General features: G+C 49.5%; 1 protein-coding gene across 1 annotated transcript; it reads left to right on the top strand.

The window, feature by feature from the left end:
* Positions 1-6,356: 6,356 nt before the first annotated feature.
* Positions 6,357-25,496, top strand: FAM107A (family with sequence similarity 107 member A; the record flags this gene model as incomplete). Its single annotated transcript, XM_080715043.1, has 4 exons — positions 6,357-6,435; positions 22,238-22,412; positions 24,788-24,944; positions 25,389-25,496. The coding sequence occupies 4 exons, from the start codon at positions 6,357-6,359 to the stop codon at positions 25,494-25,496; spliced, it is 519 nt and encodes a 172-aa protein (XP_080571169.1).
* Between the last annotated feature and the right edge of the window lie 1,043 nt (positions 25,497-26,539).

The following is a 26,539-nucleotide window of genomic DNA, read 5'->3' as shown; positions in this document are numbered from 1 at the left end:
AAAAGAAAAAAAGATACAAAAGATACTAGTACCTCTCTCTTCCACAAATTCAGAGTATAAGTGACCTCAATGTGTCAAGAAAAAGTCTATATAGTGAAGATGTTAGAAATACAACATATAAATCAAAATACAGTAGCTGCTTGGCAGTATCTTCTACATCTAAACATCACCTATCTTACAACCCAACAATTTCATTGCCAAGTATCTGCCCAACAGAAATGAGCACTTGTGTTGGCCCAAAACTTGACAGATGTTCCTAGCAGCTTTATTAGTGGTGGCCAATAACCATAAACCACCTGAAAGGTTCGAGCAGCCCCTGCCCCACAGGGGGCAGGGTCGGAAGCTAGGAGGCGGAGCCCGGTGATTCCGAGAGGGGACCACGCCTCCAGGTCAGGGAGAGGCGAGTTCAGAGTTCCGAGGGAGGCCCAAAAGAGAGACACAGAGAGACGCACTCTCCCCCACCAGCCGACTTCCCACAAAGGCATCCATATCATATAATGGATCTCCGTGTGTCTCTGTGCGCCAGGGGGACCTGCCATATCTTTCACCACCCAGATGTCTACCAGGAAGGTAACACCAAATTGTGATACACCATGAACCAAGAGGTATTCAGCAGTAAGAGGAGTGAGTTACTGAGATGGGCAACATCACTGATGAGTCTCCAAACACTGCTAGGTGACAGAAGCCAGACCCACAGCAGTAAATTGTATGATTTTACTTATGTGCTATTCTGGATCAAGAGAAACAACCCCATGGCCAGAAGAGTGTTTACACTAGGAAGTGGTGGGTATTGATGGTGAAGGAGCTCAAGAGAGCGTGGACTGTCTTGTATCTCCATCTTGGATGTGGCTACATTGGGAGTATGCATGTATAAAATCTCACTGAGCTATGTGTTTAAGATTAATGTGTATCACAATTCACAAGAAGAAACCAACCCAGGTGTCATCAACAGATGAATGGATAAAGAAAATGTGCATATGCACAATGGAGTTGCACTCAACCACAAAGAAGAACAAAATTATGTCATTTGCAGGCAAATGGATGAAACTAGAGAATAGTATGCAGAGACCAGCCAGTCGCAGAAAGTCAAGGGTTGTATGTTTCCTCTCCTATGAGAAAGTTAGAGAGCAAATAGGAAACACAAGCGACTTCAGATAGATGAGGAGACAGACCAGGAAAATAGAGGAAGGGTTAGGGGAAGAAGGCAGGGAGGGGAAAAAGAAGGACTGAGGAAGGAAATCATTCAAACAATGTTAGATTCATACATGAAGGTATGGTGATAGGGCCACTGACGTGTACAGGGAACAAGAGAAAGCAGGGTGGGCTGTGGAGGGAAATACAGCACATGAAGTGTGCATGTGTGTTTATTTCACCTTGAACCTCACTATGACATATAATTACAATCCACCAATAAAAGTATTTTTAAAAGATTACTGTACTTTCCCATACACTATACCTCCACTTTTTTTTTTTTTTTTTTTTTTTTTTTTTTTGGTGGTACTGGGGTTCTTGGAAACCCTTCTACTTCCAGGCTACACTCCCAGACCTATTTTTATACTTTTTTATTTGGAAACGGGGTCTCTTAAGCTAGCGTGGCTGGCTTCAAACCTGCGCAATCTTCCTGTCTCTGCCTCCCAAGCACAGGGATTACAAGCGTGCACCACCACGACTGGCACCTCCACTTTTAAGAAATGTAAAAGCAAAGCCAGGTTCCTTCTGTGTAGTGACAGGGTGCAGGGGGATGGGTTAGACCGTGGGGGATGAGTGCCAGATCCCTAGTCTCCTTGGCACTTTTCAACCTGAGGCAGCAGCCTCCAAGGAAAGCAACTGGGCAAAGGGGGAAAAAGGAGACTTTGGAGACAGGGTCAAGGTCACCAGGACCAACCCCAAGACACTTTCTCTGCAACCAGGGCCTGAAATCAGGCAGACAGTGGCCTCAGGAAGGACAGAGAGGCTTCGTGGGCTTCAGCCAAGGTGGATTTGCGGTCAGCATATTTCAGTATTTTGCATAGTATACAATAGTATTTCCTCTAGAAATTGTGTGTACTTTTACTAATCAGCTAACAGTTCACACCCAGTCACTGAAGAGGAAGAGACCTGTTGAGAGTTGTTGAGAGTTCACAGGACCCAGCTTGGTCTTATGAAAAAAAGGCTTTCATGCCAAGTAGGTTGGCAGGTTGTTCCTTTGAATTCCATGCCTAGGAGATGCTCCTTCTGAAATTCTGGCTTCATGGTGTTGCTGTTGCCCTGAGGTCAGTCTGTAGGGAGATGAAAGAAGGAGCTTGGGTCTCTTTTGAAACCCCTGAAGCAGATCCTTTTTCTGCATCCTGAAATATTCTTCCACAGTTACTTGTCCCCTTAACCTTTTTTATTTAAAAAAAGCAAAAGAGGCGTAGCTAATCCCCAAACACTTCCCCTCTTCTATGCCATCCTTGTTATCATCAGAGCTTAAAGTGGGAGCCCCCAGGGAGAAAGGTCAGGACCCAGGCCCTTCTGTCCGCAGAGATAAGCTAGAGCAGGCAGTGGCCAGGCCTAGCTTGCTTCTGCCCCAGGCTCATTCTCTGTGGAACTGCCCATTTTCCCCAGAGCATAAGCTTGACATAAAAGTACAAATGACCTTCAAAAACATGAATGTCATCACAAAGAAAGTCTGAGAAAATGTCACAGACAAGGGGAGCTTAAAGGAACATGACAATTCAGTGTGACATGGCAGCCAGAATGGGGCTGTAGAGCAGAACAAAGGCATTCCTTAAAAACTCAGGATACCTGAATAAAGTGTGGGCTTTAGTTAGTGAAAATGTATTGATATTGGTTCAGTAATTGTAGCAAAGTTACCATAGTGCTTATATGTACATCTTCATACATGTAAGATATTAATAACAAGGAAATTAGGAGTGGATTATAAGGAACTCTGTACTATCTTCTGAATTTTTCTTTAGATGTAAAACTGTTCCTAAAAATAAAGTCTATTTTTAGCTGGCACAGTGGTGCAAACCTGTAATCCCAAGACTTGGGAGGCTGAGACAGGAGAATCACAGGGTCAAGGCCAGCCTTGGCAACTTAACAAGGCCCTCAGGAACTTAGTGAGACCCTGTTTTAAAATAAAATAGAGCTGGGGGGGGGGGTGGCTCAAAGGTAGAAGAGCCCTGGATTAAATCCCCAGCATCATACACACCAAAAAAGCTATTTAATAAAAAAAGGGCAAAATCTGTATAAACACACACATACACAAACTCCCCCCAAGACTATAATGGTTTGTTTCATTATACTCTGGAGAGGACTCTGACCATAGTCAATCCTCTCTCTGACCAAAAGACTCCTGGACTAAATGAACCTCTCGTCTCTTACCCCCAGCCCAAGAACCTCATGTCAGCTGTTTTCTTTCTGTTCACAGAAGGAATACTCTCCTCGGGTCAGATGCCACAGTGAGGATGGGAAACCGAGACTACAGGGCCTGGGGAAGTCAGACCCACCAGAATTCCTCGAGTGTAACCAGAGGGGTCTTGCCCCTGCCCCGCAGAGAAACATCCATTGCAGACAGTCCTGGATCCTGCTTTGCTCAGCAATTCAACAGCTGCTGTGGCCCCCTGACAGTGAGTCTGGGGATCACCATCTGGGTTGGAATTCTGGCTGCATTACTGGCCAGCTAGTGACCACGGGCAAGCTTTACGGTCCCCATCTCTAGCTGTTTAGCGTATTGTGTGAGACGAACTGTAAAGGGGCTACTATTTCCTTTGAAGAAAGGATAGTGAATGCCAAATGTCTGGCATCTTGCCTGCTCTCTTTTTTATTTCTTACTTATCTTGTGTGTGTGGCAGTGCTGGAGACAGAACCCAGGGCCTGAGTTTCACGCCCAGTACTCCTGAGGGAGGGTTGTTGATTAGAGACATGATCAATTTAGCCCATCACAAGGATTCTGCAGATCAAACATCACCTTGGGACCCTGGGTGGTGTCTCAGGTGTGTCAGATGGACCTTCAGGACACTGGACAGTGTCTGAGGAGCAGAGAAGTATAAGAACCTCTGAATTTAGGGCAAAAGCTGGGCCCACAAGCAGCCAAAGACCAGCGAGGAGTGCGATGCCAGCAGGTGGCCCAGGAGGCATGGAGACTGGAGGACACAGAGCAGAAGGCAGTGGTACCATTTGGCTGAGACACAGCTTTGAAAGGTGTCCCAGTGAGGAGATAGAAAGGAAATAGGCAGATAGGGAAAAGGCCTAGGTAGAAAAAGTTAATTTCCTGAGTTTCCTGAGGGGCGACAAATGCCTGAAACTCCAAAGGCTCAGAGATAAGAAGGCCAGAGCTTCACAAAGCCATCCTGAGTTTCCTAATCAACAAACCCACCGAGCAAGTCTGGCATTCCTGAAAGGAGACCCTTCAAAGGACTTGCAAATGCCCTATGCAAATTCTCCTTGGAATCCCAAAAGTCACCCTAATCAAAAGTGAACTTGTAAGCGGTCAGGCAAGGCCAGTCAGATGGCAAAAGGGGGATTTTCCCGCTCTGGACTTCCTCCCCTTTTGGGGAGCTGTTCTCTATCTCAGGTCAGGTCATGTTGACCCTGAGAGAAGGCAGAGTGCATCTGAAGGTAGTGTCCTGAAGGCCTCTGCTGGACATCATGGCTGGCCAGGCCCCTAGGGGTGACCTGTACCTCTTTTCTGGCAGATCTCGTGGACTCTGGGAGAAAGTAGTTTGCAACTGATGGGCACTTGGCTCGGGCGACACTTGGGTAGTGACCCTGAAGGCAGCTACTGGACCCCATAGGGGTGGTTGACCACTTTTCTCTATTCCCTTCTGGCAGATTGCATGGCAGAAAGCAGCCTGTAGCTTTCAGGGACACAAGTTTCCTGGCCCTAGAATGGGGCTGAGTCATGGCTGCATGGCTGTGGGCAAGCCACTTCAACCCTCAGAATCCCACTCTTCTCTAGGCTGGAAGTAACACCAGCCTAGAGAGTAAAGGAGACAACAGAGAGGCAAAGAGCAGAGTGGGGTAAGACCGCCTGAACCTGCGCCCCAGCTCCACACTGAGTGACTCTGGAGATGCTTAACCTCCCTGGGCTGCAGTCTCCTCGCATCTGAGAAATCTGAAGGCTAGCAGACTCAGTTTCATAAGGTTATGAAAACTAGGTGAGCCAGGACTAGGAAGCACACATTAACATTGTTTTAGAAGAAACTTAGCACAGCATCAGACACAGTAAAACATCAAAATGTTCTAAAACTGCCTGGTTGGTTTGCCTTCCCCTTTCAGACTTCTGTTTAGCCCTCCTACCTCTGGGTGTCAAAGGGACTCCACAGAACCCTAGAACTCAGTCCCTCAGTACCGCAGAATGCCTGGCTCCACCCTCAGGCCCCACCGCCACCCACAAAGCCCCTTAGTCTCAGTGCTACCTGCCACAGAGGCTTTATTTTAAATATACTTTTATTGGTGCATTTAATCTCACATCATAATGAAGTTCAGAGTGACAGGGGCATCCATGCACAAGGGTACTGGGATTGCGAATCTGTTCGGTGCCAGCCACACTTCTAAGCACTGTATATACTCATATACTCGGTCAGCTAAACGTACAGCCCTGTGAAAGAAGTTCTATGGTTATCCCCATTTTGTAGATACAGAAACCGAGGCTTCTTTTCGTGAAGATGGCTTGCTAAAGAGTGGGGTCACCCAGCAAGCGAGGACTTGACCCCAGGTGTGGCGGGCCCTGCCCGGGCGCGGGAACGCCCACCAGCCCTGCACTCTGCCCTGCAGCGCAACCAGATACCCCCCCACCCCGCCGCGTCGCGGAGCAGAGGCGGGCTCCCCCCCCCCCCGCGCGGCTTCGTGCTCCCGTTCCCCTGCGCTCAACTCCACGGCGCTCCCCGGCCCTCCCCTTCGCTCCCTGCGCTCCCCAGCCCTCTCCAATGCTCCCTGCGCTCCCCAGCCCTCTCCAGCGCTCCCAGTCCCCTGGGCTCTCCAGCCCTCTCCAGCGCTCCCAGTCCCCTGAGCTCCCCAGCCCTCTCCAGTGCTCCCTGTGTTCCCCAGCCTTCTCCTGCGCTCACAGTCCCCTGGGCTCCCCAGCCCTCTCCTGCGCTCCCCAGCCCTCCTCAGCCTTCTCCTGCGCTCCCAGTCCCCTGCACTCCCCAGCCCTCTCCAGCGCTCCCTGCGCTTCCCAGCCCTCTCCAATGCTCCCTGCGCTCCCCAGCCCTCTCCAGCGCTCCTAGTCCCCTGGGCTCCCCAGCCCTCCCCAGCCCCCTCCTGCTGTCACAGTCCCCTGCGCTCCCCAGCCCTCTCCAGCGCCCCCCAGCCCTCTCCAGCGCCCCCCAGCCCTCTCCAGCGCTCCCCAGCCCTCTCCTGCGCTCGCTCGGAGGCGGGCGGAGCGGGCAATGGCGCAGAGGCCCGGCGAGGGGGCAAGCGGGACGGCTGAGGCCACCGGGCTCTACCGGGCGGTGCTGCTCAGGTCGGGTGAGTGAGAGCGACGCCGCCCCGCGCCCTCGGCGCTCCTCTCCTCTGTCCGTCCCTTTCCTTTCTTTCCTTCCTTTCTGCAGCCTTTGGGGGTCTGTCCTCTCATATATTTCCTTCTCCTGTGTGTGAGAACACACACGCAGACGCTCGCGCCCGGCTTCCCGGCTACAAAGTCCGGCAGTCCTGAGCCGCCTGCTCCGGGTGCGCGGGAGAAGCGGAGGGAGGAGCGGGAGGAGCGGAGGGAGGAGCGGGAGGAGCGGAGGGAGGAGCGGGAGGAGCCAGGGAGGAGCGGGAGGAGCCAGGGAGGAGCGGGAGGAGCCAGGGAGGAGCGGGAGGAGCCAGGGAGGAGCGGGAGGAACTAGGGAGAAGCGGCGGGAGGAGCGGAGGGAGAAGAGGGAGGAGCGGCAGGAGGAGCGAGAGAAGAGGAGGGAGGAGGAGAAACAGAGAGAGGTTCAGGAGGAGCGGAGGGAGGAGCGGGAGGGTGGCCGGAGAGGACTCTGAGGTCTCGCATTTCGTTACACGAGGGAGAGGGACCGCACATTACGGCGAGGAGCCGGTTTTCTGCGCTTAGGCACAACGAATGGGAAGGAAACACGCTGCGCTGCTGTCTTCGCAGTGAGCGCGCACTGCTTTTCTACTCAGAACATCTTTTTTGTCGAGAAAAAAATAATTTGGAAAAACAGGGTTGTGGAAAGGGGGTGACCTCGTTAAGCACTTGAGGTGTCTCCCTTTGGAACTGAGCTGGGAGGGACGTTTGGAGATGACTCGGCCTGGGCCGGAGGCTCGGCCATTGGGGTGAGTGCCCGGCGAGGGGCGCGGCTCCCGCTCTCCGCCATGGGTGGGTGGGCACCCGCTCTCCCGCACGCCTGGGCCTGAAGGGCAGCCTGGGCTCCCGCCGCGAGCTCCGGCTCCCCGCTTTCCTTGCTCGGACCCGCCCAGCCACCGGGTGGAAGCCTCTGAACTAGTGTTCTCAAGTGCGAAAACCAGAGCCCGGCGGCGCCTTCCTGGGGCGAGTGGGCGGGCCCTCAACTCCCGACGACCGGGCAGGCGGAAAGGGAAGAGCCGCGTACCAAAGGAACCTGGTCTCAAATCCCAACTTGTGATTTCTCCAGGAAGCACCCGCCTACTGCCCCCACCTCAAGCCCCAGAGAGGGTGCCCTAAGCCGCAAACCCTGGGTTTCACCTGAACAAGTGCGGCCTCTCTTTAGCTCTTAACCCACTTCGCCTGTCTCGGGACTGTGCCACAGTAGCCGCAAGCCAGGAGGCGCAGAGGCTCCCAGAAAGAGGCCCTGAAGAGTCCTGCAAAGACGATGTCTTCTCCACATGGCAGAAGAGGGACTGAGGCTCAGAGAGCCCCAACAGCTTGGCCCCAGTTCACAAAGGGACCTTTTCCATCCCACTGGGGGTGGAAAACACATGGAGACCTCGGTCCACCCACGCCCAAGTCTGTGCGTCTTCTGAGAATGGCAGTAATAATAGCGGCAATCGTTACTGGGTGCTTGCTATCCCGCGCTGTCTGTTGGAGGCGAGGGGCTGTTATCCCCCAGCCCTGCCCACTCACTCAGTCAGCTGAAATGTATGGACCCCTATATCACCAGGTCCTATGCAGGGCGCCAGAGGAGTGTTGATAAATAAAATCTGTCTCTCGACCAGGGGAAGTCCGGGGACACGGGTCCAGGTGGTAATGCGACTTGTCCAGGGTCACCCATGGTGCTGAGGTAATGAGATTCCAGGGAGGGCCCTGTGGTCTGGACACCCCCCCCCTCACAAGGGAGAAGCGGGGATGGGGTGCAGCGCACACTCCACGGTTAGTGGAGAGCGGAAGGTACTGGCCCATGTTGACACTCCACCCGCTGTGCTTATCCAGCCTGCCCGGAGCTCAGGCGTCCTGGTGGAGTGGGGTAGGTATCTCTCTGCAGGTGGACTGAAGGGATGTTCCCAGGTGTCTGCGCTTTTTTGCAGGCAGGGGGCAGCACTGTCTCCACCCCAGCCTCTACCAAGTGGGGCTGTCAAATAAAACAAGGCACTCAGTGTAATTAGAATCTCATGTAAGCCATAAATAACATGTAAGTATGCTCCATATACTGCATGGCGTACATTTACACCAGTAAAATATTCATTGCCTATCTGAAATTCAACTTTAACAAGAGGGCTGCGTTTTCATTTGCTACCTCTGGGAATCCTACTATTTAGGACTCCTGGAAGTTTGCTTGTCTTGGCAAGCTAGGGCCTGCCCAGGCTCCCTACACGCAAGCGCACACACACACACACACACACACACCCCTCCCCACTCCTAGATCCACTGTGCCACTTTTGTCTGGCTACAGGAGAATTAAAATGTGCATGAAGTGAGGGACACCCCAGGGTCCTTCTGTACCTTAGAAACCAAATCAGCCAGCCAAATCACTTGCAGGACTTTCGGTTCTTCCCCATCCCCTTCCACTTTCCAGAGTTCACTTTTGAAGTTCCGTCCTGGTCAATGCTTTCCTGTTCCAACTTGTACAGGTGACTCTCGGTCCTGTATGCTCTCTCCCCGGGTCCTATGACAAGTTTTCCTGCCAATGCAGCTTCTCCCCCATGTCCTCTCAACAGAGCATGGTTGGGGTGGCCAGGGAAGTGGGGGCTGTTTGTGGGGGGCTACCCAGAAACCTCTTTGGGGCTTTGGAGAGTCCAGCTGAAACAGAGCCCAGGAGGGAGTTTTGAGTTACCATGGAAACTTCTTGTGCAAGTTTGTGGCCCCATGTTAAGTTGCTCCAGTTTGAGGAGGACTTGTTTTTTCGTTTCCTGCAAGTTGCAATCCCATCCCCAAATCAATGCAGGAAATGCCCCATTGCCCTGGCAACTGCTGGGTCTTTGATCCATCTGGTCCTTCAGATCCCTCCATCGAGGAAATCAGACTTCAGAGGCAGGCCGGAGTGTGGGAGGGAGGGAGATCCCTCGGAGATCCCCTTCAGTTCCCTAGTCCACCATGAAGCAGGGCAAGAATTTTGATCCCAGACCCCTCATATTCCAGAGTCTTCTGGAAGTACAGTCAGCCTCCAGGGAGACATACAGACCCAGGCGGCATTGTGTTGTTTCCTGAGCACAGTGCTGAGAGCCTCTCTTCCAGATTCAAAATGGGCATAACTGAACCAGATGTGACTCAAAACTAGCTGTCGTTGGTTGGGAAAGGTTGTTCTTGTTCATATTTTTTCCTCTTGACAGATTTTTTCTGAAAACAAAAGCAATATATGCTTGGGTGTTGGCTTTTGTTGTTTTTGTTTGTTTGCTTTTTTTTTTTTTTTTTGGTGGTTCTGGGAGTGGAACCCACAGGCTTTTCTATCTCCAGGCTACACTCCCAGAACTATTTTTTACACTTTGTTTGGAAACAGGTTCTCACTAAGTTGCTGAGAGCCACACAAGTAGCTGAGGCTGGCTTCGAACCTGTGTGATCTTACTGTCTCAGCCTCCTAAGGCGGGGATTACAAGCATGCACCACCACGCCTTCCTTGGTTTTAATTTTAAGCCAAAAATATTACAGAAATAAGTGACAAAGGGCAACAGCCTGTCATTTTTTCACACAGAACAGTTGTTTTCAAACTGTTAAATCCAAACAAATCCCTCAGGGAGTATGTTAAAATCCATATTCTTAGGCCACCACTCAAAGGTTCTGATACAGCAAACCATGCTCTAAGAGCAGGTCCCAGTAATTCCTTTTCTTTTTTTTTTTTTTCTTTGAGGTACTGGGGATTGAACCCAGGCCTCTGAACTACACACTCAGCCCTATTTTATTTTACTTATTTGTGTGTGTGTGTGTGTGTGTGTGTGTGTGTGTGTGTGTGTGTGTTAATTAGGTTGAACCCAGGAGAATTCTACTTCTGAGCTACATCCCCAATCCTACTTTATCTTATTTTATTTTGAAATAGCATATTACTAAGTTGCTGAGGCCCTCACTAAGTTGCAAAGGCTGACCTGCAACCTGAGATCCTCTTGTCTCAACCTCCCAAATACTGAGATTACAGGTATATGCCACCGTGCCCAGCTCAGTAGTTCCATTTTTAACACTCTCATCCAATGATATCTAGTAATGATATTGGAGATACATCAATCTAGAACTGACCTTTGTGAATAGATTAGTATCTATGCCTCCAGATCAGTTCTTTAAGCATAGAATAATATTTTTTATTTTGGGGAAAAAAAATCATACTACAATGTGGTTTTGTAGTTTGATTTTCTCCTATATATGGAGGGGACATTTTTGGGCAAATAAATATACATGGTACTGATCCCACCCATCATGGGTGCTGTGACGGCTCGTGGTGGGGGCATGGCCTAAGAAGCAGTGGTCGTGGAACACCAGTCCCCTGCGTGGCCACCCAGGCATGCTGTCAGAGCGGCTCAGGGGCAGCAGCGTTTTGGTGTCTTTGGGCCAGCAACAGCTCTTGAACACCCTTAACCAGCACAGAAATACTAGGAAGGCAGGCTCCTGCCCTCAGGCTGCCGCGTGAGTCTGATGGGGCTGTACCCAAGATCCACTGAAAAGAGCTTCAGTGGAAGAAGCACAGGGAGTCCCAAACGCCTGGGGGTAGTGTCACCTACCTCAGCCTCCCTGCCCCTGCTCTGGGCCCTCAGTGGTTCTGTGGCTGCCATCAGATCTTTCAGGAAAGGGCCAGTGGGAAGGGAGGTCATTGCTGGCAATGGGAACTCTCAGAGCCTCCTCCCCCGGGGTGAACTGGCTTACAGGGGGTGGGGAGGCTGCCAGAAGTGCCCCGTCCCAGGGCAAGGACCCGGAGTTGGTTCCAAGGTCCAGCCCCAGAAGGTGCTGCAGTTGCTCACGTGCAGAGTGAGACACTCCTAAGAAGGAGCCAGGACAGCCAACAGGGACTGCAAGAAGATGTCTTCTTCCACCATGAGAGTAGGAAGGGTGAGTCTGGAAGGCCATCATTCAAAACCTTTCAAGGAAAGCAGAATTTTGGAAGAATCAACAAAAAAGACCACATACTGTTCAGCTGTATGAATGTGACTAGCTGACCTGGCCTGACCTGCTTCGTCGCCCCCTTCAGCCTCCCAGGCCCCCACAGCCTCTCTTCACCTTACTTTCACCAGAGCACACAGCACAGGTGGATATTTTCTTGTGTGTCCCCTTGTTTTTATTTATTTACCTTTTTCTTTCTTTTTTTTTTTTTTAATAGTACTTAAGATTGCACCTAGGGACATTCTACCTCCCAGCCACACCCCTAGCCCTATTTTTATTCCTTATTTTGAAACAAGGTCTCACTTAGTTGCAGGGGGCCTCCTTTAATAGCTGGGGATGGCCACAGGCCTCCAATCCTGTCCCAGCCTCCCAAGTACTGGGATTATAAGCATGTACCACCACTCCTGGTTTCTTTCTTCCTTCCTTCCTTTCTTTCTCTTTTTTCTTTCTCTCTCTCTTTCTCTTTCTTCCTTTCTTCTTTCTATATTGAGGACAGAACCTAGATGCTCTGAGCTATACCATTTTTTTCCCATTTTTTTCCCTTTGAACAGAGTCTCATTAAGTTGCTGAAGCTGACCTCAAAACTGTGATCCTCCTGCCTCAGCCTCCCAAGTGCAGGGATTATAGGCATATGCCACCACCACACCCAGCTGTGTCTTTTTATTTATTGTTCCAGTCTCCCCTTGAATGTTGCATGTTACTCTCTGAAGATACTGTCCATCCCATTTACATTGTACCCCTGACACTAAAAACAGAACTAGGAACACAATAGGTACTCAATAAATGTTCTTTAAACAAACAAATAATACAAGCTAGCGAGAACATGAAATTGCTTTTTTTTGGGGGGGGTACTGAGGGTGGAACCCAGGGGCTTTTCTACCTCCAGGCTATACTCCCAGACCTATCTTATGCTTTATTTGGAGACGGGGTCTCACTAAGTTGCTGACAGCCTCACTAAGTAGCTGAGGCTGGCTTTGAACCTGTGCGATCCTCCTGTCTCAGCCTCCCAAGGCGGGGATTACAAATGTGCGCCACCACGCCCGGCTCTATGAAATTGCTTTTTTTGTTCCTTCTTTTTTGGTACTGGGGATTGAATCCAGGGACATTCTACATCTAAGCTACACCCCAGCCCTTCTTATTTTTTATTTTGAAACAGGTGCTTGATAAATTGCTGAGGGTCTCATCCAATTTCTGAAGTGAGTCTTGAACCTGCAATCCTCCTGTCTCAGTCTCCCAGGAACAGGGATTACAGGTGTGCACATTTTTAATCCCTCTGTTCAAGTCGACACATGTTCTGACCTCACCACCATCAAGCCAACTGAGATTGTATGAGAAAATAAAGTCAGGGCAAAAGCCCAGTTTAACTGGTAGATACCAGCTTCCTAACTGGGGGACAACGGATAGTGCTGGGAGAAGAAAACATCCAGATTTCCAAGTAAAGCCGATTCTGAAGTTAGGTTACCATTATCCACATGACCAGGTTGACCCTGGGCTCTGCACACAGTGAACCATGCTCTCTCTGAGCTGTTGGTGGCACACAGGTCTTGCCAGGCACAGTGGCACCTGCGGGGACCCCGCCCTTAGATCATACAAGCATCTCTCTTGCGCTCCCGCTCACTTGTCTATGTTGCCTCCCGACCACATTTGATTAGCTCGGAAACCAAGGCGCAGGGCGTTCACTGGCCCCTGCAGAGCCCGGCTGACCAGGAGCCTACTGGGAGAAGTTAGGGGTGTTGAGTCACTAATGCACGTGGAGTTTGTGACTCTTCCTGATGACCAAGAATTGACCACATGCTATTTAGTTTCTCCTCCCTACATTTGTCACCCCTGACACCCTAAAAGTCATTTCCTCCTGAAAAACTCTTTGCTACAGTGGGAAGCTTCCCCCTTCCTCCTGGAAGTACTGGGACCACTCTTGCCTGCCCGGCAATTCCTTTCTGTGAGCCGCCCTGCTGGGAACAAAGCTCAGCCCCTCTCTGTCTGACGGCATGGGCGTTTATTTGTGCCTCTCTAACGGTGGCTTGGACACGGTGTTCCGCATCGCGGAAGTGGCCATGCACCAAGTGAAACACCGTTACTATGGTAACGGTTCCTTTTTATTGATACCAGAATAAACAAGAATGCAAAGCTGCCTCCCTTGTTGGCACATTTCAGGGGCCTCCATTCCCAGGGGTTTAAGGACCGCCCTTCAAAGGCAGCCCTCCTGGCTGATCTGGGACTTCCCGGTGGAGCGGAGCGCAGAGCCGAGGTCCAGCTTCTGATTTTCTCCCAAGGACCCGGCACAAGCAGTAAGACCACTTCTATTCAGTTTCTGTTTGGGGAGGAGGTGGGTGGAAGAAGGAGAGCCTTCAAGCACTGCTGGAGCTGAGCTCTTTGAGTTTGGACAGCTGGGCTATGTTCCCACCTGGGTGCAAAGAAAGAGGAAAGGCCTCCTGCTGTCCTGGGTTTCAAAAAAGGAGAGGAGACAAAGTGGCACCCAGATACAGCCCGAGCTCCTGCCGACCTTTTGTTTCTGGTATTTAGATAAATCTTGATTAATACCTGATCCAGCCTCTCCCCCGCCCATTTTTAGAGAGCCTAGGGGGTCATCTGCTTAATAGCAGGGCTCAGAGTCAAGCTCCTGTATTCACTGGCTGTGTGATCTGGGGAAATCAGACAACCTCATCTTCATCTGTAAACAGCAGGTGATGATTTTCCCAATTCCTCAGCCTGTGGTGAGAATTTCACTCTGCTGGGTGAAACACTGCTGGGTGCTTGCACAGTATGTGGCCTGTAGCATGCAGATTAGCATGGGAATAGTGGGCCTTCCTGGAGAATGTGGCTTCAGGACGATGCAGTCTGTGGCAGATCTGGGATTGGACCAGCTATCAGGATTGGCCATGGCGAGGTGTCCAGGGAGTTTGCTATGAGCCTCTGAATGCAGCCCTGATGGGGCCTTCCAGGCCTCGTCAGAGGCACTGGGATCTGGCACCAGATACACTGTTCTTTGGTTGCTGGCCAGGGTAATACAAGTGGGCACCTTGCCCACTGGGAGGAAAAGTGAGAAGGGTCGTGAAATCCCGTGGCCATGCCTGTCACTGGTACTGAATGCTTCTTTTTCCCTTGCCAGTATTATTTTAAATGACTCCCTTCTCCTGTGCCCTGCCACCCTCTTAAATTGCTCAGCCAGGAAGGTCCTGAGTGTGGGGCAGAGGAATGAGGACTGGCCAATAGCCCAGGAAGAGAGGGCACCAGCGGGCCCTCTCCTGACCCATGACCAGCACAGGGGCAGCCAGGTTGGGAATCGTGGCTTAAGTTCAAAACTTACAGGCCAGGCTGAGGCTCCTCAGTGTCTGTATTTCACATGGGCTAGTCATCCTTCAGTCGTCAGACCTCCATTTTCGCATCTATAAAATGGGCTCATGAAACCTGCTTTGTCAACTGAAAAACATTTAGCATTTTAGAAGTGTGGTAGAAAGAGCACTAGATTTGGAGTCCAAAGATCCTGACTTGGGCATTTATTTGCGTCATATCTTGGCCTCACTGGGCCTTGGCTTTCTCATCTCTAATAGGGGCTGCCTCCCAGGGCGATTATGAAATCCAAACCAAATGTCCAGGGCTCTCACCCAAGGCCCCTTCAAGACAGGATCATAATGTGCCTTTGATGAGCACCACTCTGCTGGACAATGGGCCAAACACAGCATGCACGTTCTAGCATTCCACCCTGCAAAGACCCCATGAGCAGGAGCCACATTGTCCCCACCTACAGAGGCCCAGAGTGGCCACACAGTTTACCTAAGCCACGTGGCTAAGTAGGGGGGCCACCATGACTGAAAACCAATTTGTCACTTCTGAAACTTTTGCTTTAGCTATGTTTCTTTACTGAGTCATGTGTCTTTGGTTATAATTAATGCCATTGAATATCTGACAGGACCACCCAGGCAGGGGAGAGGCAGACAGAGGGACACCAGGACCTTGAACAGACAGCCTGGGGTCCTACAGCTGTCCTCAGAGTGATCTGGGAACTGGAACTCCATTAGTAAAACTCCCATCTGCTCCCCCTCTCCTTGTGATATAGGAGCTTGAGACTACCTCTGAGCTATACCCCCAGCCCTATTTACTTTTTTATCTTGAAACAAGATCTCACTAAGTTTCAGAGGGCCTGCTACATTGCTGATGCTGGCAACAAATCTATAATCCTCCTGTCTCTGCCTCCCAAGTACTGGGAGGGATCACAGCCATGTACCACCACACCCAGTTTGGTATTAGTATGTTAAAACTTCCCATGGTGATGCTAAGACTCATTTAACCAAGGTAGTCTTTAAGAACAATGCCTAACCCAGCACTAGGCATGAGATTCATAAATAGTAGTTGTCAATAGCAGCTAACAGGGTAGTCATACTGTACAGTCCTGGGGCACCATTCAAAGTTAATCTACAGGAGCTGAAGCCTTGGCATTCTGCAGTGTACAACATGCCTTGCTGTACCCTCAACTCTCCAGTAGGCATTTGCCAAGAACCTTTCAAGTATTACCTCATTTCTTAGAAAAAAACCTCATGAAGAAAGGTTCTACTGTAATGCTCATTTAGAAAGGAGAAAACACCAGCCCCGCAGCCACTGCACCACCCACTCAGCTCTGCTGTTCCAGCTGAAACGCAGCCACAGACAGTAAGCAATGAGCGGGCATGGCGGTCCCCAGATGGTGGGAGTTGAGCCCAACGCTGTAGTTCTCAGACTCCAGATCCAGAAGGTAAGTAAACTTGCCCTTGGCTAAGAAGAAACAGAGCTGAGATTCGAATCCAGGCCTGAATGTCTCAAAGGTCCTAACCATATCTTTAAGAGATACTAGCTAGATAAATTTCTCCTGTTCCTCTCCCTGTAGCTCTTCCTTTGGGCAATGATCTTTTTCTTTGCAGAGCTGACCTGTATAATGTCCATCTCTTCTCCTGGTCCCATCATGACCACTAGTGTCCAGTCTCTCAGGAGACCCCAGCAGCCTTGGGAATGACCCTCGATCTCACCTCCAGAGGCCCAGCTGACTCCCAGGACAGTTTGCATTGTCTTGTACTTGGAGTTGTTCAGTGCTTGGCAGGTGCCTAGTACAGAGTTGAGAGCTTGGTCTGTCTACTAGGGCTGCCCGTACAGCTAGACAGGTTGTACCCTGGACAACTCCAAGGCTGCTTTTGAAAGATCCTCTTCTGTGACAGATCTGTGTGAGGCTCTTCTACACAGAGGCTCAGTTAACTAACTAAAAAAAAAAAAAAAAAAAAAAAAAAAAAAAGCAAGAAGGCTGGCTTTGCAGTTCTTGAGCCCTGGGGGTTGCCAGCAGCCCTCCCCTGCCATCCTCCTCTACTCCCTACACATGGATCTCACCGCTGTTTTGAATTCAGCAGTCTGGGGGGCAAAGCAGCAGGTTTCCTAACTGCATCTCTAGGCTAAAGAGCCAGCCACCTCCTTGGGGAGCCTGCCACAACTACTACACCACCACTGCTCATTACTGATTTAATAGAAAAGGAGAGAGGCCTGAAGCAGACCCTGGAGTCAGAGCTGGCCACTGGCTGGACCTGGGTACAGGGCAGACTACCTCATTTGCAGGACCCAGCAAAGTAAAACTGCAGGGCCACTTGTTCAAAATGTAGTAGGAATTTAGAATAAAAAATAGGGCAGGGGGTGTAGTTTGGAGGTAAAATGCCCCTGGGTTCCATCCCCAGACCTGCAAAAAAAGAAAAAAAGAAAGCCGAGCTGGTGGCTTGTAATCCCAACATTCAGAAGGCTGAGACGGGAGGATTGCGGTTCTCAGACAGCCTCAGCTGCTTAGTGAGGCCCTCTGCAACTTAGTGAGACCCTGTTTCAAAATAAAGAATAAAAATGTAGTAGGAATTTAAGCCAGGCATGGAGGAGGACACCTATAATTTCAGTATTTGAGAGGCGAAGCCAGGAGGATCACAAGTTCAAGACCCACCTCAGCAATTTAGCAAGACCCTGTCTTAAAATAAAAAGGGCTGGCCAGGTGTGGTGGCATATGCTTGTAATCCCCGTGCTTGTGCTTGGGAGGCTGAGATGGGAAGATCACACAGATTCGAAGCCAGCCTCAGCTACTTAGTGAGGCTCTCAGAAACTTAGTGAGACCCTGTTTCCAAATTAAAAAATATAAAATAGGTCTGAGAGTATAGCCCAGAGGTAGAAGGCCTCTGGGTTCCACCCCCAGTACCACCAAAAATAAATAAATAAATAAATAAATAATAAATAAATAAATAAATAAATAAATAAAGGGCTGGGGGTGTATCTTGGAGGTAGAATAGGTCTGGGTCAACCACCAGTAAAAAAAAGAAAAATGTAGTAGGAATTTAAAGGAAACGATGACAAAAAGTTAAACCAAACAGGACCCCTCTTTGTAAGGCAACTCTGTACCCTGCATCCTTCTGCAGGGTGAATTCTGACCATGGTGCAGTTGACCATTGGCTACTGGTGACCCATGGCATGAAAACACCTAGCCAGGCTAATCAGAGGCTTTTCCTCTGGAATTTAATGGGAGGGACAGACAGACAAACAGAGACTGCCGAGTGAAGTGAAGAAAACAAAGTCATAAAAAAAATTCCCCAAACCTGCTGAGTTTTCTCCACACAGCAACCAGAACAATGAGCTTTTTCCCAACTTGAACCCATCCGCCCACCCTCACTCTGAGCTCTGCCGGCTCGCTCACGCCACACTGGGCATGCTGGGCCTTTGTATCCCCGAAAGGACCCAGACCACTCAAGGGACATGAGCCACATGACCTGGGCCCCAAGCAGCCTCCCCTCCCATCGTCCCATCCCGCTGTGGCCCGCCTCAGGGAGGCCTCCCCTGCACCTGGCTGCCAGTGTTTCCTTTCTGGAACTCCTCTTCATTTACAATCAATTGCTTTCATTGATGTGCATGTGTGAGCGTTCGTGTGTGCATTTGTGTGTGTGTGTGTGTGTGTGTGTGTGTGTGTGTGTGTGTGTGTGTTGTTCACTGTCTGCCTCCCTTGGAGTCTTGGCTCTATGAGAACAGAAACCTTGCTTACTTAGCTCCCCCCACCCATGTGCCGAATATACCTGGCAAATTGTAAAAACTACAAAAGCAGTTGTGGAGGGCACAGCTCTTTTATGATGGCGCACTTTCTCAGTGGTCCTTCCCGTCCTGAAGAGCGCTTGCTTTTGCATACATATTTTGTACTGGCTACATTACTGAACTGCCTCTCCTTGGGTTTCACTGGATCCATCACTGTATCCTCTGCCATCCTTCCCTAAAGTTAGAGAACTTATTTCTGTTTCCTGCTCTATCATTTTAACAAAATACACTTAGTTCTTTAACAATGTTGTGGCGGTTGCAAAGTGTGCAGCCCTGGGAAGTTTGAGGGACAGAGGGGAGGGGAGAGCCGGGAGTAGAGTGTGACAATGGCAAGCGCTAAGGGTGCAGGGAAGAAAGAACGGAGCTAAGAATTACTCGGCTAAAGGTTGGTGGACCTCAGTAACAGAAACAGACGTCAAAAGCTGGAAGGGGGATCCCAGAGCTCCGATTTGAATCACCATGTTCTATAACACTCGTTACCAGATAAGATGATTCCACAGCTTAAGAAAATGTCCCCACAAAAGGAAGAAGGAGACAACTGCTAACTTTGTCAAGTGCCCATTTTCAAGTAACTACTAAGCCGGGCGTGGTGGCACACGCTTGCAATCCACAGCCAGCCTCGACTACTTAGTGAGGCCCTCTGCAACTTAATGAGATCCTGTTTCAAAATAAACGATAAAAAATAAGGCTGGGAATGTAGCTTGAAGGTTGAATAAATGCCCTGGGCTCAATCCCCAGTACTGCCAAAAAAAAAAAAAAACCTACCAAATATCATTACAACCATTTTCTAAGAACCAAAAACTTAGAAAAGATATAACCTAGCTGGGCATGGTGGCGCACGCTTGTAATCCAGCATTCAGGAAGCTGAGACTGGAGGATCGCGGTTCGTGGGCAGCCTCAGCTTCTATTTAGTGAGGCCTTTGCAACTCAGTGAGACTCTTCTTCAAAATAAAGACTAAATAATAGGGCTGGAGTTGTAGCTCAGAGATTGAATGCCCCTGGGTTCCATCCTCAGACCCGCAAAAAAAAAAAAAAAAAAAAAAAAAAAAATATATATATATATATATATATATATATATAAAATCTGAAAACAAACATTCCTATGAAAAAGATGAGAAGAAAGGAATTAATTAGAATACTTGTTTTAAACAAATCCCACCATTATGTATAATCATAATGTACTAGTTAAAACAACTTTTAAAAATAGTTTCTATTTTAGAAATGGTTCTGAAAGAGCCGGGCGTGGTGGCACACGCTTGTATCCCAACATTTGGGAGGCTGACACCAGAGGATCACAGTTTGTGGACAGCCTCAGCTACTTAGTGAGGCCCTCTGCAACTCAGTGAGACCCTGTTTCAAAATAAAGAATAAAAAATAGGGCAGGGGGTGTAGCTTGGAGGTCAAATGCCTCTGGGTTCCATCCCCAGACCCGCAAAAAAAAAAAAAAAAAAAAAAAAAAAGAAGAAGAAATGGTTCTGAGAATGCTAATTCAATGGAAAAATAGCAGATATGTTTCTATACTCCGACACCTGATCTGGCTGTATTCACAATACCTTATCAGAACTAGCCTTTTTCTAGTGCGCTTGGGTGTCTGCGTGGTCTCACTGAACCCTCCTCGCAGCGTCCTGCGGCGGTGACAGCAGGAGGGCCACCCTGCTTCTCCTGCACCTCATCTCACAAAGCACAGTCTCCCATTAGGTGCCGGTGCCCCCCCCCCGCAGTGTCACCTTGGGACTGATACCATGAACCTCCCTTCTGCATTTTTATGACCCCAACAAGCTGTTAGTCACTTTCAGGTGTTTGCATGGACTCCCCATCCCCGTCTATAACAGACTTGCTTGGTTGCTATGGAAACCATATGCTTTAGGGCATGTTCCCTAAGACCAAAACCCCAAGCTCTTTTTAGCAGTTACCAACCAGTGTTTATTGAGTGCTATGACATAGCAGAGCAGACACGCCAGTGCCTGGCCTACAGAAGGAGCTCAGAAAAGCTGGGCTCGCGAGGAGGCAGAGCTCACGCCCAGTCACTGTCATCACTGTAATTAATTACTGTAAGCAGCTGAGGACCAGGCAGATTGAGAGGGCAGGGATATTTCTCTCTATAAAAGCGCATGTGCACTTTTAGACATTTCAAAGAGAAGGAGTCGCCGGGCATGGGGGCACACCTGTAATCCTAGGAAGCTGAGACAGGAGGACTTCACATTCACCACCAGCCTCAGTCACTTAGTGAGGCCCTCTGCAACTTAGACCCTGTTTCAAAATTAAAAGTAACTGATTGAAACCATAGAATTATAGTAACATGTGCATACCCATGTTCATAGCAGCACAATTCAGTTAAGTGAGATTAGCTAATAACAGAGAGTGAAAGGTCATGTTTTCTTTAATTGTGCAGGATAGGGAGTAATTGGGATACAAGAGAAGCTCCAGATGATGAGGAGAAATCTCAGGGGAGCCAGGCAGGAATATAAATGTTACAGTGAAATATGTTGCGGTGTGTGAGGGGAGAAATAATTACCCCAACAAAACCACACAAAGATAAAAAGCGCAGGTTCTTGTCCTGAGCTAATGGTAAATACACATCAGCCTGAACTCTTGCTGAAGATTTTCTCCATCCCAGCTGGATCCACCCCCTCTGAGGCGGGGTGGGGGGGCAGCCCTGTCTGTGGCACAGACCTCCACACCTTTTGTTACACTCCCAAGATGTGTTAAATTGTTTATCCGAGATCTGGGATTTCCTCCCATTCTTGAGGAACTCTGCCTCTCTTCAGAAATGTAAAAAGGCCACTTATCAAGGCCTTGTCCCAAAATTTAAAAAAAAAAATTTTTTTTTAAAAGGCCAGGTGTGGTGGTCTGTGATTCCACTACTTAGTAGTTGGGAGACTGAAACAGGAGGATTGCAGATTCTAGGCCAGTCTTAGCAACTTAGCAACTCCCTCAGCAACTTGGCAAGACCTTGTTTCAAAGTAAAACTAAAAAGGGTTAGGAAAGTAACTCAGAGGTCGAATAACCCTGGGTTCAATCCCTAGTACCTAAAAAAATAAAAACAAGGTCTGAGGATGTATCTCAGTAGTAGAGCGCTTGCCAAATGTTTGCAATTCCTTGGGCTCCATCCCCCATACTTCAAAAATAAATACATAGATATATTTTCTTTTTCTGGTACAAGCTCATTGGGGAAAAAAAACACTCGAATATAATCCCCTTTATTGCGTGTTGGGAAATCCTTTTTTGCAAAGTCAGGCCAAAAACATAAGCCAATGTTGACCCATATTTTGTGACCCAGTATCACTTTTTAAAACATCTCCATTAAAAACCGGGCGTGGTGGCGCACACTTGTAATCCCCGCGCTTGGGAGACAGGAGGATCACACGGGTTCAAAGCCAGCCTCAGCTCAGCAACTTAGTGAGGCTTTCGGCAACTTAGTGAGACCCTGTTTCCAAATAAAATATACAAAAGGTCTGGGAGTATAGCCCGGAGGTAGAAAGCCTCTGGGTTCCACCCCCAGTACCACCCCCAGTACCACCAAAATAAATAAATAAATAAATAAATAAATAAATAACATCTCCATTATTTACACAACCAGTGCATAGATGCAATTATTATTTTGAGTTTACAGATGAGGAGACCAAGGCTCAGGGAATAAGCTCTCTTGCTCAGAATCACACAGTAGTGAGCAGCTAAGTCCCATCTGAACAGAGAACTCTGCCCGTCCAGTTGTGCCTGCCCGGGATAAGTGGGTCGTGAGGCCAGCTCTGACCAGCATCTTCCCCACCTCCTCAGCTTCAATGTACTCAGAGATCCAGCGGGAGCGGGCAGACATCGGGGGTCTGATGGCCCGCCCAGAGTACAGAGACTGGAACCCGGAGCTCATCAAGCCCAAGAAGCTGCCCAACCCTGTGAAGGCGTCACGGAGCCACCAGGAGCTGCATCGGGAGCTGCTCATGAACCACAGAAGGTGGGGTGCAGCCTGGCGTCCCAGGCCTGCCGGGGCTCAGATGGGCGCCCCTCTGGGAAGGCAGGCCTGACCGTCGTCCTGGGGCTCCTGGCGTGCAGGGGGCAGAGGGAACCCACATGTTCCCCGGAGGAAACCCAGCGGGGCCCTAGAACCAGAGCCTCCCTATTCTCCTTCCCAGCACCATGGCCTGCGGTGGATATACTGACTGAGCAGTACTGAGTACCAGGCACCGTGCCCATACCTACAATTCAAGAAAGACGGGGCCTGGTTCTTGCTCTCACTTGGGGCAAAGACATAACCAGCAGTAGGAGGGCTGTGTTGATGGGGCCACCTGGGCCTGGGAACCCAGAGGAGAAGCCGTGGGAGGGTCCAAGAGGACTTCACAGGCACCTCAGGCTAAAGCCTAAAGGGGGAACAGGAGCCTGCTGGGCTGGGAGGTGGGCGTCGCCTGGCAGAAAGAACAACGCATGCAGATGGCTGGGAAACATGGAGCTCCATGTGGCCGACTGGTGAGGAGTTTGGACTGGAAAGGGGACTAGGAAGAGGCTCGTGGTCTGGTGAGTGCTTTGCAAAGGCTCTCTGGCTGAGGTGGACACTGATGTCCAGAGAGGCACAATCGACGGTGGTTGGCTCTTCCACAGCAAGGCCCAGCGAGAGATGGTTTCAGGGGCATCCAGGCAGTGCCAGGCCGGGGGACTCCCAATCCATAGGGTGTGAAGTGGGGTTGGGGTTTCCCTCTGAGGCTGGGAAATGCCTCCCGCCTTCTCTATCGCGCCCTCTGCTGGCCGGCTCTGGTATTAGAGCCGGTTGTGATTTTCATTGTGATTTTCCAGCTGTGTGACAGAAAAGTTCTAGCAGATATCCTTTTGTATACCAGGCTGTTTTCTGTTTTTGTTTCCACTTATTATTATAACATGAGAATTTTCTCTCATTGCTTTTGGAATGATCATTTCTTTTGAATGCCAAAAATCACCATGAATATCACTATCATTGTACAATTATACCAATACAAAACTTTTCAAATAATACCAAAAAAATTACAGTTGAAAACAGCATACAAATCTGGGTGTGGTGGTGCACGCTTGTAATTCCAGCATTCGGGAGACTGAGACCGGAGGATCGCAGTTCGCGGACAGCCTCAGCTAACTTAGTGAGGCCCTTTGCAACTCAGTGAGACCCTGTTTCAAAATAAAGAGTAAAAAATTGGCTAGGGGGTGTAGCTCAGAGGTCAAATGCCCCTGGGTTCCATCCCCAGACCCACAAAAAAGAAAAGAAAAGAAAAGAGCATACAGCCAAAGTAGGAGGGAATGTTTGTAAAGTTTTTTTAATTTTTAATTTTTATTTATTTATTTTTTTGTGTGTGTGGTACTGAGGAAGGAACCCAGGAGACTTCTACCTCCAGGTTATACTCCCAACCTATTTTATATTTTTATTTGGAAACAGGGTCTTATAAAGTTGAGAGCCTCACTACGCTGCTGAAGCTGGCTCTAAACCTGCGATCTTTCTGTCTCAGCCTCCCAAGTACTGAGATTACAAGCATGCACCACCATGCCAGGCCTAATGTTTATAAATGTAATGATATTAAAAAATTATATATATGAAAATATGAAGATATTCATCTCTCTCAATCTGCAAAAAAAAAAAAAAAAAAAGATGGAAAAAGGTAGGTACAGTCGATTTGCAAAAGAAGAAATGTACCGGGCACTGTGGTGCACATCTGTGATACCAGTACTTGGGAGGCTGAGACAGGACGATCATGGGTTCAAGACCAGCACCTGGTAACTGAGGAAGACTCTGTTTCAAAATAAAAAATGAAATAAGGCTGGGAGTATAGCTCAAAGGTAGAAAGCCCCTGGGTTCAATCTTTAGTACCACAAAAAATTAAAATAAAAAAGAAGAAATGCAAGTTGCTGCTAAGCATATCAGTAGCTGCTCCAAGGACTCACAGTCAAGGAAACAAATGAAATCAAATATTATTTCTTGCCTATCAGATTCTGTAATCTAAAAAGATTGCCTGGTGATGGTGGGGAGACATAGGTGTTTTTCTACCCTGTTGTAGTGTATAGATCAGGTAACCTTTCTCAGGGCAAATGGAAATATGCACCCACAGTCATTTAAAAGACCCATCAGTTCCACCTTTAGAAACTTGTCCTAAGAAAAGGACAAGAAATGATGCAAACCTGGTCCCTATGGCCAGACAAGCCTGGGTCTGGTCCCTTCGCTGCCTCGTTGCCCCTTCTCTAAGATGGGGCAGTAACGGTCCTTCCTCCAGGCGCTACCCCAGGCAGTAACGGTGGGACTGGTGTCACCCTAAGGTGCAGCCCTGACCCTGGGGGTGGAAAGAGGAGGGGCTCCTGATGGCTCCCCAACCCTAGGGGCCTTGGTGTGGACAGCAAGTCAGAGCTGCAGCGTGTCCTGGAGCATCGCCGTCGAAGCCAGCTCATCAAGAAGAAGAAGGAGGAGCTGGAGGCCAAGCAACTGCAGTGCCCCTTCCAGCAGGAGCTACTGAGGCGGCAGCAGAGGCTGGGCCAGGTAGGCTGGGCTGCAGCCTCCTCCGAGCAGTCTCCCCAGGGAGGGCCAGCAGCAAGGGTGCAGGGCCAGGACACCCCTGGCTGCAGCTTGTGCTCTGCCACCCAGCAGCATGAGAGCCTTCCCTCTCTGAACCTCAGCTTCCTCTTCAGCCCAGCAGACACTAGTTCTGATGATCATAACTGCCCTGTGAGCTGGCGGCATTCCTAGTTGAGAGATGGAGAACTGGACGCCCAGAGGAGATACACAGATTGAAGTGGGCTTCATGAGAACACAGTCTCATGCTCTGCCCCCACTGCCAGTTACCAGGCTTGGTGACAAAGCTGATCCCAGGCTGTTTCTGCTTCCTCACTGAGAGGACCCTTGGTCCACACCCATTGCTTTTGAGAATAGGAATCCCCCTGGCCCGCCCTACCCACTTCATATCTCTGCTTCTCTCTCCTCCAGCTGGAAAAACCACCGGAAAAGGAAGAGGAACACGCCCCTGAGTTTATCAAAGTCAGGGAAAACCTGCGGAGAATTGCCACCTTGACCAGTGAAGAGAGAGCCCTGTAGAGAGGGCTGCTGGGCTCCGCCCCAACGCCCGCCTGGGCCCAGACCCGCCTCCAGCCTTTCTATACCTGGCAGCACTAGCCCTGGGCTCTTCATGATGTTCACACCTGCCCCTTACAAACAGGTCACCCCAGAGGGCCTGGCTCTCCCCGGGAGGCTAGGGGCTCCCAAGCTCCTAGTCTTTTCCTTCTATGCACCCACCTCTCCTGCCCCAAGAGGGAGCCACTGCCAGGGAAACCTTCCCTGAGGCACCCCCCCCCCCCCCCCAAGCCCTGCAAAGAAAGTTTCCTGGCAGAATCAGGAAGGAGGGACAGGAGGCCCTCTGTTTAACTGGCCCTCCTAGCAGGACCTGTGAGACCTCTTGAGGTTCTGCACCTCAGAGCAGCCAGCTCTTAGGTCTTGGGAACAATTCTGCCTGTGGTTTTACATGAGACCAGGTATAGGGCAGCTAAGCAGAGCTAAGCTCCAAGAATACCTGCCTTAGGCAGGCAGCTGTGGTGGTGCATGCTTGTAATCCCAGTACTTAGGAGGCCGAGACAGGAGGATCTCAGATTCACAGCCAGCCTAAGCTACTTAGTGAGGTCCTCTGCAATTTAGTGAGACCCTGTTTCAAAATAAAGAATGAAAAATAGAGCTGGAGGTGTAGCTCAGAAGTAGAATGTCCCTGGGTTCCCTCCCCAGTAATACAGAGAGAGAGAAAGAGAGAGAGAAGAGATATAGATGCACACACCTACCTTGACTTGAGTGTGGTTGTACACATCTGTAATCCCAGTACTTGGGAGGCTGAGACAGGAGGGTATAACAGGGCCAATGTCAGCAACTTAGCAAGAATCTCAACAACTAAGCACAACCCTCTTTCTTTCTTTCTTTCTTTCTTTCTTTCTTTCTTTCTTTCTTTCTCTTTTTTTTATGTTTAAGGGACTAGGGGTGTAGCTCAGAGGAGGAATGCCCCTGGGTTCAATCCCTACTACCAAAACAAAAACAAAAAAACAAAACAAAAAAAAATAAGCAGCAGAGAAAGGCTAAGCTGCCCACGCTGAACAAGA

The sequence above is a fragment of the Muscardinus avellanarius genome (assembly GCF_963383645.1).
Source record: "Muscardinus avellanarius genome assembly, chromosome: 18".
NCBI lineage: Eukaryota > Metazoa > Chordata > Mammalia > Rodentia > Gliridae > Muscardinus > Muscardinus avellanarius.
The sequence above is the reverse complement of the archived record's forward strand: the minus strand, read 5'-3'. Positions and strand labels throughout refer to the sequence as shown.